The 17754-nt window shown below is 42.2% G+C and overlaps 1 protein-coding gene across 1 annotated transcript; it reads left to right on the forward strand.

The window, feature by feature from the left end:
* The first annotated feature begins 1390 nt into the window (after positions 1-1390).
* Positions 1391-12377, forward strand: LOC137521538 (apolipoprotein A-I-like). Its single transcript, XM_068240919.1, has 3 exons — positions 1391-1490; positions 5770-5929; positions 11767-12377. The coding sequence occupies exons 1-3, from the start codon at positions 1454-1456 to the stop codon at positions 12326-12328; spliced, it is 759 nt and encodes a 252-aa protein (XP_068097020.1). The 5' UTR covers positions 1391-1453; the 3' UTR covers positions 12329-12377.
* The last annotated feature ends 5377 nt before the right edge of the window (positions 12378-17754 follow it).

Raw genomic sequence — 17754 nt, forward strand, 5'->3', positions numbered from 1 at the left:
CTCTGATGCAATTGGTGCCAAGTGGTATGGAATCTGTGCCACCTATACATCGTCAGATGTTGCACCGCGGGTAGTGTGGCCAGTTTCATAAAGACTGATGCGTACTGCGACGGGGGAGCAACAAACGAACGGCGGCGGAAAGCGACATAGCGCCCCCTTGTGAAAGGAGCTGTAGGGGTTGTAGCTCCATTGAAAGTTTTTTACATTGTTTGGGGGACTGTATAATTGCACAGGCCTTTGTTGAAAATGTTTGGGATATTTTCAACAAAGCCAATTCTATTTCTATTTCCTGTACCCCATCTCAAGCTCTCCTTTATTGAACATTTTTAACCCTTCTTGTCATCCAATTTGAGCAGAGGCTGGACTTGGTGTTAGAGATTGATAGATTGACCCATGTCATTTCCTCTTCTAGTTACAAATCTTTTGACTATGCAGAATGGTCTACACATAGAACACATAATTCTTTTCATTAATGTTTTTTTCCCCTTATTCCAATTATCTTAATATAAATCCTGGAATTGTTCTGGTTTTCCTTTTAGTATTTCTAGTTAACTGTTTAGTTCATTTTCATATAACTTCTGTTATTATGTCACTTATCAAACTAATTATGTCATGCATCTTTACTAATTATCTGAAATTATGGAGTTATATGGTTTCCTATGAATCATTGACATTATTATTTAGTATTTATATAGCGCCAACATCTTCCACAGCAATGTACAGAGTATATTGTCTTGTCCCTTAACTGTGAGGGGCTCCCAATCTAATCCCTACCACAATCATACAGTATCCCATATGCAATTAACTTTTTCTCCTGAGTTATCCCCCAGGAGATAATTTTGATATTTTCTTAAATCACTTTTTCAACATTTTACAATTGAAAAGGTTCCCAAAAGGTAGTGAAAAAGAACTATCAAAAATAATTCAAGTATTGACTTGCTTGCTGGTGGCCTACAAAGCATATTGTAACAAGGAGTAAAAATATCACCTAGGAGAAAACTCAGTGAAAAAAGTAAATATATGGCCCAGTATGTCTATATATGTATCATGTAGTGTATGTATCATAGTCTAGGGACAATTTAGGGGGCGAGCCAATTAACTCATACGTATGTTTTTAGGATGTGGGAGGAAATCGACGTGCCTAAATGAAATCCAGGCAGACACAGGGAGAACATACAAACTCCATGTAGGTAGTGCCCTGGCTGGAATTTTATATCACCCCTGGCTGTAGTTCTGATGTGTTTTAGTCAACTCATTTTGTAAAATAGACGAAAAGAAGATCTAACTCTGATTCATTCATATTTAGCAACTTTGGATTTGAGTGGATGTAAAAGACATTCTCTGCAGTATAAGATGCAAGATAAGCAAATTAGAGACAGGAGGGGATCTACTTCTCAGTAACTGTCTTTTAGTAAATATCTTCTTGTTACAGGTTACAGAGGTTCTTCTCACCATGAAATCCCTGGCATTGCTGTTGCTCCTATGTATAGGTATGAGATGTTGTCATTCACTGATAGAGCTGATCAGAGATGTAGTTTCACTATTTGTATATATTCTATATCCTAGGTTCTCAACGCGTGGTACGCGTACCCCAGGGGGCACTTTGCTGGTTCCAGGGGGTACTCAGGCTTGATATACTTAACCAAGAATAACAAATTTAGAGTTTGAGAAGATGATACATCTTATTTAAACAACACCAAATTTGTATTTTAGCTAATTAAAAGCAATAGTAAATGCTTGGAAATTGTTTAGAACCAATTATCATGTACTATGATTAAATACATATTTGTCAAGGGGTACCTGTGATAACATTTACTATGCCAGGGGGTACTTGGTGAGTGCAGGGTTTTATAGGGGGTACATGCCAATAAAATGTTGAGAAACACTGTTCTATATCAATATCAATGAAACCTTACTGAAGAGTCCTCCCACCGCTGTCCTGCTCTACATGCACCACGAAGATATTTTCCCATGCAGAATTGTTGTAAAAATTTCAATTTTTCACTTTTGGCTATGTTCACAGTGAAGCATTGCGGTGTGGCCTTAGAGATGCATTGTAACGTTGCTTGCTGCTCTGCAATGCAATAGGTGATGGTCACAATGCGGAATAGTGCCACGCGGCATTGTAATGCAGTGCGTTACTCTGCAAAACGCGTGTGCTAGCAGTGATAGTGAAGCATACCTTTCATTGACTGTATGCTTCGCTGTACTGTACTTCACTGTACTGTACTTTACTGTATACGATGCAATGCGCGATTTCCTGGTCCATTGCATTGCATTCCTGCTGTCACAGGGAATGCAACACAACAACCACTGTGAACCTAGCCTTTCACTGCTTTGTCAATTATTTTTCTCCAGCACCTTGAATGTGACAGAAAAATAATTATACAAATTGTAAAACAGACAGCCTCAAAGGTAACAGAATCACCCTTTAAGGTGCCTACATATGGCAACCACAATTTTTGTTTTCTACTCAATTGGATAGTTTAATCAATTCAACTTAAAACAAAAATGTCTTAAAGGACAACTAAAGCGAGAGGGATATGGAGGCTGCCATATTCATTTCCATTTAAGTAATACCAGTTGCCTACATATACTGCTGACCCTCTGCCTCTAATACCTTTAGCCGTTGACCCTGAACAAGCTTGCAGCAGATCAGGAGTTTCTGACATTATTGTCAGACCTGACAAGATTAGTTGCATGTTTGTTTTTGTATGTATTGTTAACAGGAAATAAATATTGCAGCCTCCATATACTTTTCATTTCAGTTGTCCTTTAAGGAAACCATAAGTCTTGACCATTGCCACGGATCAAGCAATGGTCTGTCGCAATTGCAAACCAAAAATTGACCATTGCTACGGATCAAGCTTCTTATCAATAAATTATCTAAAAGTAGTAAGTAGTAACTCGATCAATTAGATACCTGGTAGTGAACAGACTATGGGCAGATCTGAAAAAAACAAGTGTTGGAAAACTCAGCTCATTGTTGGCTACTGGTCATCATTTCAAATTGAGTATTTTGTTGAAATAGATGACCAGAACAGATGAGAATGTGTTAGATTGGCCCTATTTCAATGTAGTTTTTTGGCAGTTGGACAGATCAATTGTCATTCACTAAGTACTTTTGAAAAGAAATCCCTGAAAATCTCCTATGAAGAGATGGACTAGTCCAAAACCTGTCATTTTGTCAGATTTACTACCTACTTTAAGCGACAGCAACATAGGAGAAAAGTATTTATGGCTCATTTTACGCTAGAAAAAAATGTACTTCTTATTTGTGTATGTTTACACCTTGCTTAAATTTTAACATTTTTTGCCATAGTGCCTACCCCCCTCCCCCTGCATCCCCCTTCTCCCCGAGCACAGCGGTGAGGAATAAATGCAGCAGGCACAGACTCACCTACTAATGGATCCAAGTGCTGCCGTTCCCATCTATTCTCTGCACTACCGCCAGCGGTAGTGCAGAGAGTATAGAAGGGAACTGCAACTCCTGGAACCATTTTTAGGTGAGTCTCTGTGCGCCACTTTTATCCTTCCCCAATGTGCAGCGCGGGGAGGAGGGGGAATGAGGCAGGTGGCAGATGTGGCAGGAGTGCAGAAAGGAGGCAGACATGACACTGGAGGAGGGGGGCCAAGGACAGTGACAGGAGATAGCCTCTGGCCCCCCTCAATGCGCCCTAGCAGCGGCTGTGACCACCACCACAGTGAAGGGGAGACCAGGCGACCAATCAGAGAGGAGAGAGGTGAGTGACAGAGGCTTCAGCCAATCAGGCTGATTCAGCATGCCATGTCACTTCTCTTTAGCATCTGTGTACGAAGTTAGAGCCTGGGGGCATGGGGAGAGAAAACCTATTTGGAAAAAAAGTAAGATTGATTTTAAACTTTGAATTGCCTGGTTAGCATCCTTTTTACCCATGTAACAGCCTGCAATAGAGAATTGATTTTGTATTTTATGCCTAACAGTTACTCTTTAACATGTTTTTTAACCTAGGATTGAGAGTTCCTGAAGTGCTGGTAAATAATGATGTATACATTTCACTTGCTTATCTCTTTTGTTTACTGTATTAAATTCCTTTCACTCTTAACTGACGGCAAGTCTGCCAAAATCTGACGGCTGAGTGAATCATGAGGGGAGGGGGAATACCCTCACTCTACATCTGTTAAGCCTGTGTTTGAGAAAGCTCTCAGCAGCTGCCTGTATCCTGTGTCTCTGACTAAACTGTCTGCAGAGAGCAGAGAAAATGTAACTTGTTATAAACATTTATAATTGTGTGTGACACCACAGCTTTTCATACTTTTTTTTGCTTTCAGGGGAAAATACTCTGTAGGCTGATATGCAAAAAAACACCACTGGCTGTGCATTGAAGCAGACATCCTTTTTGTGAATGATTTGTTCCAATAGAGCTAAATAATACACACAATGAATTAAAGCTTTTGCCTCTGATATTTAACATGATATTTAACATGAAAAGTAGGAAAATGTTTACACAGCTACTTAGACATTATTTGTACATTGTAATTTTAGAACTTGGTTTAATAGTGTTTCTTTTAAAAAAAAAAATTTAATTGCCTGGGGCTTCTTGCAGCTCCCTGGAGTCATCCTGTGCCCACGGCATCCTTCTGATTCCCTCCGGCCAGCAGCAGCAACCCCCCATAAAGGTGGCCTGTCGCCGCCAGTCGCCCGCTACTGCGCATGTGCGGCCTGCAAAAATCGGTACTGTGCATGTGGGAGCGTGATCAGGGTGTGCACAGCTCCAGGCCACACATGCGCAGTACCTGGTGACTGGCGGCGATGGGCCATCATTGCAGGAGTTGCCACTGCTGGCTGGAGAGTATTAGGAGGACGTTGTGGGCACAGGACGACTCCAGGGGGCTGCAAAAAGCCCTAGGTGAGTTAAAACCATTAATTGCCAGGCAACTGGTATTGTTTAATAGGAAACATCCATATCACTCTCAGTTAAGGTTACCTTTAAGTGCGGGGTTCTTGCAGCCTGCAGGAAGCATCCAGCACTTGCGGCCATCTTTGCATGTGCATTTGAGCGTGCGGCAGCCAGCCCTGGATGTGAGATGCAGGGTTTTTATTACCAGTCAGTAATCGCTCCGCATATCAACCGCTGACATGCTTGTGGCTACAAACGCTAGCATTCAGTTGCATTATTTTGCACCCGCTTAAAGGACCACTATTGCGAAAAAAGCAGTCAGTTAAAATCTGACAGAACCGACAGGTTTTGGACCAGACCATTTCCTCGGGGGGATTCTCAGGGTTTTCTTTGTTTTCAACAGCATTTCCTGAACAGCAGTTGCAAAGTCTAACTGACAAAATAGTGTGCAAGTGAGTAGGGAGGCTGGCTGGTATCTTACAGTTTTGGCAGTTAAACTGCTGTTCAGGAAATGCTGTTTAAAGCAAAAAAAACCCTGAGAATTCCCTATGAGGAGATGGACTGGCCCAAAACCAGTCAGTTCTGGCAGATTTTAACTGCCTATTTTTTCTCGTCAGTGGTCCATTAACCCCAGCTATTGTGCAGCTAAATGGCGAGAGCCCTAAGAGTGCGTTTTGTCTCTTTGCTTCTTGCAAATGTACCAGCCCTTACTTGACCTGTATGTTAATTCTCAAAGAGAACATTTTCAGAATTTAGTGATCATTTTGTTGGCATTTGTAGATGAAAGTAATTGATTGTGGATTTCTTAAAATTTTAAAAAAGCATTTTGCTGCTGTGCATGTAACTGTGGTTGTGTATGAACTAACAAATCATTACTTCTGTCTTTAAGGCATTCAAGGCTATTCTATTGTCCAGCAAGACGAACCCCAAAGTCCCCAACCTAAAAAGCCTGGAGTAAGAGAGAGCGCAAAAAACCTTTTCCGTGACTTTTATTTGGTTGGAGCAGAGTCAGCAGCAGCACTGTACCATGAGGACCCCCAGGAAAAGCTGTAAGATGATCATTTCAAATCACTACCATCACCGGGACAGTTTTTGGATATGTTGGTGCACTGGGCAAGGCACCTTTTGCCTCCTCCAATTTTGTGAATAGGAAGATCACACCCTACATTAATTACTGTATTTATTGGACTATAAGACTCACTTTTTCTCCCCCAAGAGTGGGGAAAAAGTCACTGCGTCTTGTAATCTGAATGCAGGGAGCTCCTGACTTGTGAATGACTGCCAATACAAACCTCCAACCCACCGCAATGTCGGGAACTCCTTGTACTGTGCCCATACAGAGGGGGACACTGGGGGACAAACTGGACACAAAGGGGCATAGAGGAGGACTCAAGGGGGACACAAACAGGCATAGAGGAGGACACAAGGGGGACACAAAGGGGCATAGATGAGGACAAAAGGGAGACACAACCGGGATTAGAGGAGGACACAAGGAAGACAGAGGCGGGCACATGGGGCACACAGGAGGACACAAGGGGGACAGAGGAGGACACAGGGAGACACAAGAGGTACAAAGGGGGCATAATCCACAAGATGCCCCTTTACCATGGATGCACCAGGTTTAGTATATATTTCTTCCCCTGTTTTTTGTCCTCTAAACCTAGGTGCGTCTCATGGTCAGGAGCGTCTTATAGTTCAAAAATACGGTAGTTTGCTGGTCACAATGGCAAATTGATTGAGGAGGTTATATACAGAAATGATGCTGTTTTTCAAAATAAGCCTATAAACAATACCAAAATAACTACCAGGTCAATTAAACCTCACCAGCCCAAATCCACTGACATAAGAAACCCTTCCAATAATAGTTATGAGAGGTGTGTTGCCACTTTATAAAAATATTATACTGTTTATGTATATCCTAAATATATTCAGGTTAGAATATTATCCTGGAAATCCAGAAAGGTTGAAACACTCAAAACAGACCAAATTTAAAACAATCATTGCTTAATGAGTGTATTAATAGCACTTACAACATGATTGTTATGCTTTTCATGACTAATCAGCAGTATCCATTTAGGTGTTAAAATTACAATTTAACTCATTCTTAACGGAGCTAGCAGTTGTGTATAAGAATATTATGAAGCACAGACTACTTAGAATAGCTCTGTGGTGCCCCTCCTACAGGTGTCACCGTAGGCATCTGCCTGGTTTGCCTATGCCTAAAAAAAGGCCCTGACCTTCATATAGTTAATTTCATCTACTTCCTAAAACATAGGTTTTAGGTAGCTAGATATACCCCTTATAGTTTTCCATAGATAAAGGTGCACTCCAGTATTAGGCAACCAATCTTCCTTTCTTCCTCCTCAGCATTCTGTTGGCAGCTGAGCTGCAAACTGCAGGGGGTACATCGACTGAATGTATGGTACTACCGTGAGCGATGCCCAACTTTCCCACTCGAACACCCTCCTCCTTCTTTATCTGTGTTACCTCCTCCTTGTCCTTCTTTTTAGAAGCTATTTCGAGGGACATCATGTTTACATTACCAAGACCATCATCTGGATGTCCAAACCCCTAGAGAGCAAACAGAGCTGTACAAATGAAATAATGCCATGCTTAAAGGACAACTATTGCAAAATAATGGTTACATTTTAAATACATACATACAAATGTACATGTCCCCCAGACTAAAATCCACTTTAAATTACCGTATATACTCGCATACAAGCCGAATTTTTGACCCCCAAAAAGGGGGTCAAAAGTTGGGGGGTCGGCTTGTATGCGAGTCTTCCCTGGTGGTCCGTGGTCCGCGGCCCCCGCTATCCCCTCCCGCCGCCGCTGCTATTACCTGCAGCGGCTTCCTCTTCCCCGGTGCTTCCTCTTCCCCGCTCTGCTCTCTCATGCCCGTATGAAGAGATCACAGCAGCGCGCCCGGCGGTGCTGCTGTGACGATGCAGGGGGCAGGAACGAGCGGTTCCCCTGGTAACGGCGATACAGATCGCCGCTACAGGGAGCCGCGCTCTTTCCTGCCCCCTGCATCGTCACAGCAGCAGCGCCGGGCGCGCTGCTGTGATCTCTTCATACGGGCATGAGAGCGCAGAGCGGGGAAGAGGAAGCGCCGGGGAAGAGGAAGCCGCTGCAGGTAATAGCAGCAGCAGCGGCGGCGGGAGTGGGGCGAGCAGGGCACTATACTGGCCACTACCTACCTACACTGGGTACTATACTAGCTAAACTGGGCACTATACTAGCTAAACTGGGCACTTTACTAGCTAAACTGGGCACTTTACTAGCTATACTGGGGCACTACCTACCTATAATGGGGCACTACCTACCTATACTGGGGCACTACCTACCTATACTGGGGCACTATACTAGCTATACTGGGTATTATACTAGCTAAACTGGGCACTTTACTAGCTATACTGGGGCACTACCTACCTATACTGGGGCACTACCTACCTATACTGGGGCACTACCTACCTATACTGGGGCATTATACTAGCTATACTGGGAATTATACTAGCTAAACTGGGCACTATACTGGCTATACTGGGGCACTACCTACCTATACTGGGCACTATACTGGCTAAACTGGGCACTACCTACCTATACTGGGGCACTACCTACCTATACTGGGGCACTATACTAGCTATACTGGGAACTATACTAGCTAAACTGGGCACTTTACTAGCTAAACTGGGCACTATACTAGCTATACTGGGGCACTATACTAGCTATACTGGGCACTATACTAGCTATACTGGGGCACTACCTACCTATACTGGGCACTATACTGGCTAAACTGGGCACTATACTAGCTATACTGGGCACTATACTAGCTATACTGGGGCACTACCTACCCTTACTGGGCACTATACTAGCTATACTGGAACACACTGGGGGGATCACGCGGCCAGCATTTCCTGCCCCCGGCTTATATGGGGGTCAATCATTTTTCCCTGGTTTTTCATGGAAAAGTTGGGGGGTCGGCTTATATGCGAGTGTATACGGTACTTTATAATTAGAATCAGTTGTGTCAAAAGAACTGAAATCACACTGGGAGCCAGAAAAAAAAAAAAGAATGAAAAAAGTGGAAAGAAAAGATAGGACCCCTGAAAACATTTCAATCAAAGACAAAGGCCCTTATTCCCTCTCCTAGGAGATAATTTTTCATTTTCAGTTTAAAATGGCCTTTTAGCACTTTGCAATCGAAAACATACTAAAAAGTAGGTAAAAAAAAAGTACTGTGACAAAAATTTAGAGTATTTTCTTGCTTGTTGGTGGCTTTAAAGGTATTTTATTGATAAGGTGTTAAAATATCACCTAGGAGAAAGCTTGGGGGAAAGAAGTTATATGACCATGACCAATAGCCTCTTTATTTTAACTGATTGGGCCTGCTCCAATTCACTTCTTCTCCTAAAGGTGCCCATACACTAACACGATTTTCCGCCAGATAGACAGCAGATTTGATCACTGTGATCAAGTCTGCTGTGAAATTGATAACGCAAACGCGACACGATCGACCGATTTCTATCTGAAATTTATCGATTCCTTCGATCTGCCCAGGTGGAAAATTTCGCTCGATTGCCGGCGGGTTGGGAGCGTGTCGTTAGCAGCGTTCGATACGGCGACGACCGATGCAGCAATGCATTACCTGTCCAGCTGGCACGAGTCCCCGGGTCCCTGCAGTCTCTCACTTCTTTCGGCATCTTCTCTTCAGATAGAGGGATCTATCTGTTGGTCGATCTGGTGGCAGTCGACAAGTATATGGCTGCCTTAAGTTTTCTCCTAATAAATAATTTTCCATCTTCTGTTTAACATAACTATTCAGCACTCTGCAATTGAAAAAGCACCAAAAAGTAGGTGAACAGTACTGTCAAAATGATTCTGAGTATTTTCTTACTTGTTAGTGGCTACATATAAGATGTGAAAATATCACCTAGGAGAAAGCTTAGGTGAAAAAGTGAATTGGATCGGGCCCATTAATATGCTATCCCTGGTGGATGGTTATTTGCTTGCCCCCCTCTAAAGCTCAACACACACCAGACAATCTTGGTTGTACAGATTTACCAAATCTATGTAGTATAAGGGCCAACAGATTGAAAATACCTTGAATGATTGATTGGATAAGCTCTTATACTACACGAAAGTGGTAAGATTGAACAACTAAGATTGTATGGTGTGTGTTGAGCCTAAGGGTGCATATAGATGGCACATAAATGCCCCATATTGCTGCTGTTCCATCTTGAAGCACTAGAAGAGGTGAGGAGCCCAGCATTGGCCATCACCAGTGCTTTGTGATGGGGGATCTGACCTTCTGTCCCACTTGCAAGTCAACCCACCAGTACGACCTGAAGATGCATGACATCGATAAATGCTCAGGTAGACTCCAATAAGCTTATCAGTTCTCCCTGTGATGACCTTCACTGTGCATCCCTGGGACTAGGGCTATCTGACATTTGTAGGAAGTTGCTCATGAAATTCCAGTTTGTAAAATTCAAGGCAAAGCAGATTCATAAAATTCAGGAATCCATACAAATAAGGGATAACAAATACACTAATTCCTAAATGGTATAGTCTCTACCAGCAGTGGCTGGATAGCGTACTGGTTAAAGGAAACATCAGGGAAAAGTAATGAAATGAGCTTTACTTATCTGGGGCTTCCTCCAGCCCCTGGCAGCCGACATGCCCTTTCTTGCAGCTCTGGTGTTCGCCAATCCCGTCCGTTGCAGTTGCCGACTTTACCAGGTCGGCATCCACTGCGCCTGCGCGAGAGCCTCTTTCAATCATGCTAACGTTCTCTGGAGCATCCTCCGCAGAACTACTCCAGACCACGTTAACGTTATTGATAGCCGCGTTCGCGCAGGACTAAGAGGATCAGTGTACACATACATGTCGGCTGCCAGGGGCTGGAGAAAGCCCCAGGTAAGTAAAGCTCATTTTATTACTTTTCCCTGATGTTTCCTTTAAGGGCACCGCCTCTGACATAGGAGGCTAGGGTTAAAATCTCGATTCTTCCTATTCAGGAAGGAGTCCACGGGTAAGACCCCCTAAAGGTGTGTACACACGCACGACAGAAGCCAACGACGGGTCCGTCGGCACCTCCCGCCGAGCGGATCGTTCAGGAACAGCCTTATCAGTCCGCCGACAGTGCGTACACACGCACTACAGTCTGCTGAAAACCTGCCCAACGGGAGGTGCCAACGGACCCGTCGTTGGCTGCTGTCGTGCGTGTGTACGCACCTTAACACTGCTACAGCCTACTGAGTGCACCCCTAGTGGCTGCCTCTCAAGTACTTTGAGTCTGACAGGAGAAAAGCGTTGGAATTGTTATTACCTCTCACATGAAGTATTTGTGAATTCTGTTTCTGTCTGGGAATTATATCTTAATTTCCCAAACTGTCAATCACCATTTGAAAAACAGAGCTTTTCATGGAAAATCTATTTTAAGCGAATTCATCTCTTAGGCAGGACACACACTTGTCCTTGTGATTTCGCTGGTGTCTTTTTGTTTTTCTGTTGCTATGTGATCGTGTTTCTGTTCATCTTTTCCACACGAGATTTCTCTCATTCATTTGGGATTTTCGTTTTGCAGTGAAATACAACAGAGTTGCAAACGCAGGCAATGTGCAGAAAAAAGCAGATGGCTGTTCAATTTTGTAATATGGAAAAAAATGTGAAAACACAATGCTTACGAATGCAAAAAAAACTGTTTCCAGAGCATGCCATTGACTTCAATGGCAAGTGTGGCACAATTCAAAAAAATGTGCTGCCTACTTTAGAAATTTTCCTTTGAGATGAAACTCTCCTAACATAATTTTATTACCGGAAAAAACAACATTAGATGTTTTGTCTTTTATTAATGGATTTTTTTGTTTTCATATTATAGGAAGCATTTATCAAAAACAGGATCAATTCTAACACATGCTTTCAACCTATTGGAGGCAATTGGTGAATCCATTTCTGAAATCCGGACAGAGGTGCAAAAAGAAATCCATGAAAAATACCCAACTTATTCAACTGAGGTCTTGCCCCTTTATAAGGAATATAACCAAATAGTAATAGAATACACATGGTCCTTGAAAGAAGAGCTTGCACCTTACTTTACGGAAACATTTGAAGAAATTAGTAAACAACTACAAAAATTTCAAGGCCAGGTTTCCGCTGTCTTCAAAAAACACGAACTACAATTTAAATCTTTTCAGGAAAATCTAATTGACAAGGTTAAACCCTTTGCTGAAAAAATTCACAAAGAATTAGAGGCAGAGGAGCAGCAAGAAACTGGCAGAGGACAATCTGCAAAAACGGACGAAGACCCTTCAACAAAATACAAAGAGATTGTTCATGGTGGATTGCCTCATAAAGCCGAAGATGCCATTAAGATGATTGAAAAGCTGAAGGAACTATCAAGCAAGATTAGATACTCAGTCGTAGAAGAGCAAGAGCAATAAATTGTTTTTCCTTACCTGTCTCAAGTGCATTAAAGAGCATATCATTGTACGTTATGCATCTTCATTTTGTGTTCTATAGTCCAAGTCTTATTTTATCAATAATTTGGACGGTTATTTGTATAAGAAGGAGAACAGTAGTCCCCTTAGTATCTATCAATAATAGTGTTCAAACCACAGTAATCTTAGATAATAATAAATCTTTATTGTTAGATTCAAGCGACATGATGATTAAAAACAATTAAAAACAACAATGAGGATCCCCTGGCCTCTTGCCATCCAGTTTCCCTTGTAATGTAATACAATAGAATCACAGATCCGCTCAGTAAAAGGTGGGACCCGGGGTAGTTGGTATGTTGATCAGATGGGCATGTTCAAATAAACAGCCACTTAGGGTATCAGATTAGAAAATAAAACAAGCTAAATAGCTGTATCAGCATAACCAACGTCCTAGGGAGCCACAAGGATTATAAAGTAGCATGACAATTACTGCTGGTCTAAGGAACTGTGCAAAAATACAAATGCATAAAGTGCTGTGCAATATAATTGATATAGGTCATATGCAAGACTTCAATGTGAACCAAAAATAGGTGTTGACAATACTAGAGCAAACAGCAGGGTCCAAGAAGGACTAAAGCTAGTGATAAATAAACAATAGGGGGTAGTGCAGGGAGAAAACCAGTGGAAAAAAAAAAAAAAAAAAAAAAAGGTGAAAAATGATAAAAACGAAACAGGGAGTGATCCCAAACATACCAGAGTCAAATGACCACGTGTATCAGACCCAAGCCCGCAGTAGGTAAAGATCAAGTATGCGTATAACCATGTAAAGAAAGAAATGATTCAGGCATCTGAGCAGAGCTTACCCTCGTGTGGGGAATGGGATGGGGCCGTGGGGATCCAGATCCTACCGGTTGCGCCAAAAGCTACCTCAGGGATAACGCTATCTATCAGCTGGTCGCTTAAATACTAAACTTCCGCAATGGACGCGGCCGCGTCATCAGCGTGATCAGGCGCGCCGTCGCCACAGCAACGGCGCTGCCGTATCCGCCCCTAAAACTACGGTGGCTCCTGTCAGACATAGTTCATTGGAATGTATGGGAAACTCAAAGCGGTCTCGAAAGAGACATCTAGTGGACAATACAAATGATGCAAAGTCAAGAGAAAAATAGGTGGAGAGAGAGGAGAATGAGGAAAGAGGCTACCTGGGACATCTAGTGGTGAAACAGAAAACAGCATCTTTCCACAAAAATCAATGACCATATTGTTATAATTGTATCCACAAACCAGTATCTACAGACCAAATATCAATAAATACTGGAAAACATTATTAACCCATCAGTGGTTAGATTCCATATACATTAATTATAAAAAGATATATACAACAATAAATTTGACTGTATTTTTTACAAAAAGAGGTAAGAATGTAATGCAAAATAGATATGTAGGACACATCCAAAAGAGTCATATCCCTCCTATATTCTTTAGCCCATCATCCTCCTGAGGATTGATCCATGTAGCCATATATAGACTCTTCGTCACTTAATGTATGAGGCATTCAGAATGGAATACAGAGTCCTAAAGGTTCCATCAGGGGGACTGTAACAGATACATAGTGTTAATATTCGTCCTCCAGAAAAGTACAAACACATGGGTACATCACCATATCGTCCAAATGTAAAGAAAGTCAGACCGTCTTACCTCACGGTCCTAGATAAAATAATAGGAAGCTATGCAGACATAATTAAGTAATAAAATTAGAATGATGTAAAAAGGCCAGACCCTCTCACCTTAGGGTCTTGGAGAATATCATACAGAAAGAAAAAGTCAGATCTCCTTACCTTGAGACCCTAGAAAAGGAGACAATATACGTAAGTCTCTAAATTTCCAAAGCCCCCTACACACCCACCAAGGTGATATAGGTCAGAAAAGTATGGTGCCCACATCAGATATGCAACGACCCCAATCTCATGTGGTTGCACTCCAACCTCATTAAGGTGGTAAGAAGCACCCAAACCCAAATTCTTCATTAAGGCCCATAGGGCATCTCGTACCTAATCTATGTATCCACTGTAGCTCTAGCTGTAGCAATCTGATTGTATGATTGCCACCTCTATTGTTAAGGAAAAGTCTCTTGACTCCATAGACTCTCCATCTGTCCATGTTACCCGGTGTACATAGTAAGGAATGTGCTGCCACTGTGGTGAGCATCTTACCCTCCAGGTTGTCTCTGGGGGCCAATTTTATTGTGGATCGATGTTTCTGTATCCTGATTTTTAAAGGTTTTTGGGTTTGTCCTACGTACCTCTTCCCACAAATGCATTCAAGCATATATATGACCCAGGGAGTTTGGCAGTTTATAAAGTCCTGTAGATAGACCCTTCTGTCATCTCTATGGTTAATTATAAATTTAGTTGGGGGCATTAGGTTGCAGATCGAACAATGTCCACAAGGGTGACTCCCCTTCACGCTTAGACTCTTTGTAGGCAACGTGTAGTGGCTGTGGCACAGTTGGTCCCGTAAAGTAGGTGCCCTCTTGGCTGTAATTGAGGCTTTCTTGGCTAAATATTGTTTCAAGATAGGATCACTTTGTAAAATACCCCAATGGGACTGTACAATCTTATATATTTTGTTCCATTTGTCATTGTATCTTGTTGTTAGTCTAACTATTTGGTCCCCCCTTGGTTTCTCTCTCTTGGTGGTGGAAGGTTGTAGCAAGGTCTCCCTGTTCGTAAATCTGGCTCTTCTCCATGCTTTTCTCACATATTTGTTTGGGTAACCTCTCTCGCGGAATCTGCATGCCAGTTTCCCTGCTTCTTCCTCAAACGCCTGTGGCGTCGAGCAATTCCGCCTCAGTCTCAAGAACTGTCCCACTGGTACATTCCTCCTTGTTGTGGGCGTATGATAGGAAGAAAAATGCAGCAGGCTGTTAACAGCAGTTTTCTTCCGGTAGAGAGTTGTAATCAGATGTCCCTCCTCATCCTTCATAATATGCAAGTCCAAGAAATTAACTGTTGTGGAGGAGATATCAGACGTTAAAAATATATTCATATCATTGGTATTCAGCAGATTCAAAAATCGTTTAAGATCCTCTTGGGGGCCTTGCCATAGGATGAGGATGTCGTCTATGAAACGATGCCACCCCGCAATAGCGGGGTGGAATCGTTCCAGAGACGACACCCACACACACTCTCTCTCCCACCATCCCAAAAATAAATTTGCCACAGATGGGGCGCATTTAGCCCCCATGGCTACGCCCCTTATCTGCAAGTAAAAAGTGTTGTTAAACAGGAAGAAATTATGTTTCAAAATAAATTCAAGTAGTTGAAGTAACCAAGAGTTTCTCCTTTTGTTCTCAATTGTCTCCATATCAAGAAAATATTTCACAGCCCGAATTCCATGATCATGTGATATATTCGAATAAAGACTCTCCACATCACATGTGGCTAAAATGTCATCTGGACCCATTTGTACATCCTGTATTTTTGTCAAAATGTCCGTCGAATCACGGACATATGAGTCAAGGGAGACAACGTGGGGCTGGAGAAAGAAGTCTACAAACGAGCAACACTTCTCACTCAGGCCCCCAATGCCCGACACTATTGGTCGTCCTGGGGGATTTTGTTTATCCTTATGCACCTTGGGGAGAATATAGAAAGTGGGAGTTATAGGTCTTTCTACCCAAAGATATTTAAATTCTTTATTAGTGATAAACTGTTCTGACAGGCCTTCCTCCAGAAGGAGCTTCAGCTCCCCCTGAAAGCACTCCGTGGGATTCCCTGAAAGCTTCCTGTAGAAGTCTATGTTGTTCAATTGTCTATATACCTCTCTCTCATACTGCTCCCTTGGCCAAACCACCACGTTGCCTCCCTTATCTGCCTCCCTAATGATGATGTCAGGTCTCCTGGAAAGGTCTCCCAGAGCTTTCCGTTCTTGGCGTGTCAGATTGTCAAACTCTCTCTCGTTAGTGTTTGGGATCTGTTGGATTTCTGAAGATACCACATCAAAGAACACCTGGACCTGTGGGCAAGTGTTGAAGGAGGGTAGAAATTTTGATGCAGGTCTAAAAGGGGACTGACTTACCCCAGCTTGTGTGCTTTGTTCTTCCAGAAGTGAGATCAAATCAGAAAATATGTTTTTATCTTGCTCATCCAGTCCTAGTGCGTCCAAGGGGGGAACCAAATCATCAGAAGTGTGATAAATTTTCTTAAGCATCAGCCTCCTGCAAAAGAAATAGAGATCTTTTATGACCTCAAATGTATCAAACCTGTTAGTGGGTGAAAAGGTTAAGCCTCTTCTCAATAGGCTTTCCTCTGTCTCAGTAAGCTGTATATCGGATAAGTTAATAATTGATAATACCTGGTCATCAGGATGTCCAGAGTTGTTGCTGTTGCCTTTGTGTTTTTTTTTCCTATTTGTCTCAACTCTTCTAATCTTCCCAAATGATTCAATGCACTACTTTCAAAGTCCGATTCTCCGAAGTCACTGGAGTCAGAAATATAATCCCTGGGTAGCCTTCCTGCTCCGCCCTGTCCAGATGGTTCTTGTGGATTTGGGACAGGCTTTTTTGGTTTTCTTTTTGGCCTATAAGGAGGTTTGGGGAAGTTTTGACCTCTTCTGTTATTTTTGTGTCTCCAAATATAGGCCTTAGATTCAGCATAATCCCGTCTATCCCTTACAAGTTTTTTCTTTTTAATCTCAACCACATCTGTCTCTATGTGTTTAATGTCACTCTTTAGACGCTCCAAAAATGGTTCTACCAAGGATTTCTGGTCATATTTCGATATTTGTTGTAATAAATCCAGACTCTTCAGTTTTAATTTGGTTAAAAGCTCTCTATCAAGGCTAATTAGCATCTGTACTATAATCTTTGCACATCTATTGAGGCCACTTTCCCAAATCTTTTTATGTCTATCTTCCAGTTGCCATGAGGGGAAGATCTGAACTCTAATGCCTCTTGGGTAGATCCCTTCTTTATCATAGCGTTCTAGGCTATTAATGTTCCACCACACTTTAACATAGTGGACGTGTGTGTCCTTGATTTGACCACATAGGCTGGTGAAGTCTTCAGGCAGTGTCTCAGTTCTTATTTCCTCCTCTCTCTGAAACACCTCATTGAGTTTTTCATTCCAATTTTGTTCCAATGAATCTATAAAATTATATGCCATAATGGCCACAAGCCAATAAAATAGGCTCTGAAACGAGACAAAAGACAGCCTCAATATCAACATATTATTCACTTCAGAAATTAGAGCCAAAGAAGCTTGCTGTTTGGTCCGATACACCAACAGCTATACCATGTAAGGAAAATTCATATCTAGGGACTAGGATCATCGATCCAAAAATAGATAATTTGTATAAGAAGGAGAACAGTAGTCCCCTTAGTATCTATCAATAATAGTGTTCAAACCACAGTAATCTTAGATAATAAT

The sequence above is a fragment of the Hyperolius riggenbachi genome, chromosome 6 (assembly GCF_040937935.1).
Source record: "Hyperolius riggenbachi isolate aHypRig1 chromosome 6, aHypRig1.pri, whole genome shotgun sequence".
NCBI lineage: Eukaryota > Metazoa > Chordata > Amphibia > Anura > Hyperoliidae > Hyperolius > Hyperolius riggenbachi.

Bases quoted from the DNA above. Each gene is read 5' to 3' on its own strand.
- LOC137521538 (XM_068240919.1), top strand. From the start codon at position 1,454: ATGAAATCCCTGGCATTGCTGTTGCTCCTATGTATAG. The intron at 1,491-5,769 runs GTATGAGATGTT...TCTGTCTTTAAG, and splicing joins GCTGTTGCTCCTATGTATAG to GCATTCAAGGCTATTCTATT. The intron at 5,930-11,766 runs GTAAGATGATCA...TTCATATTATAG, and splicing joins GAGGACCCCCAGGAAAAGCT to GAAGCATTTATCAAAAACAG.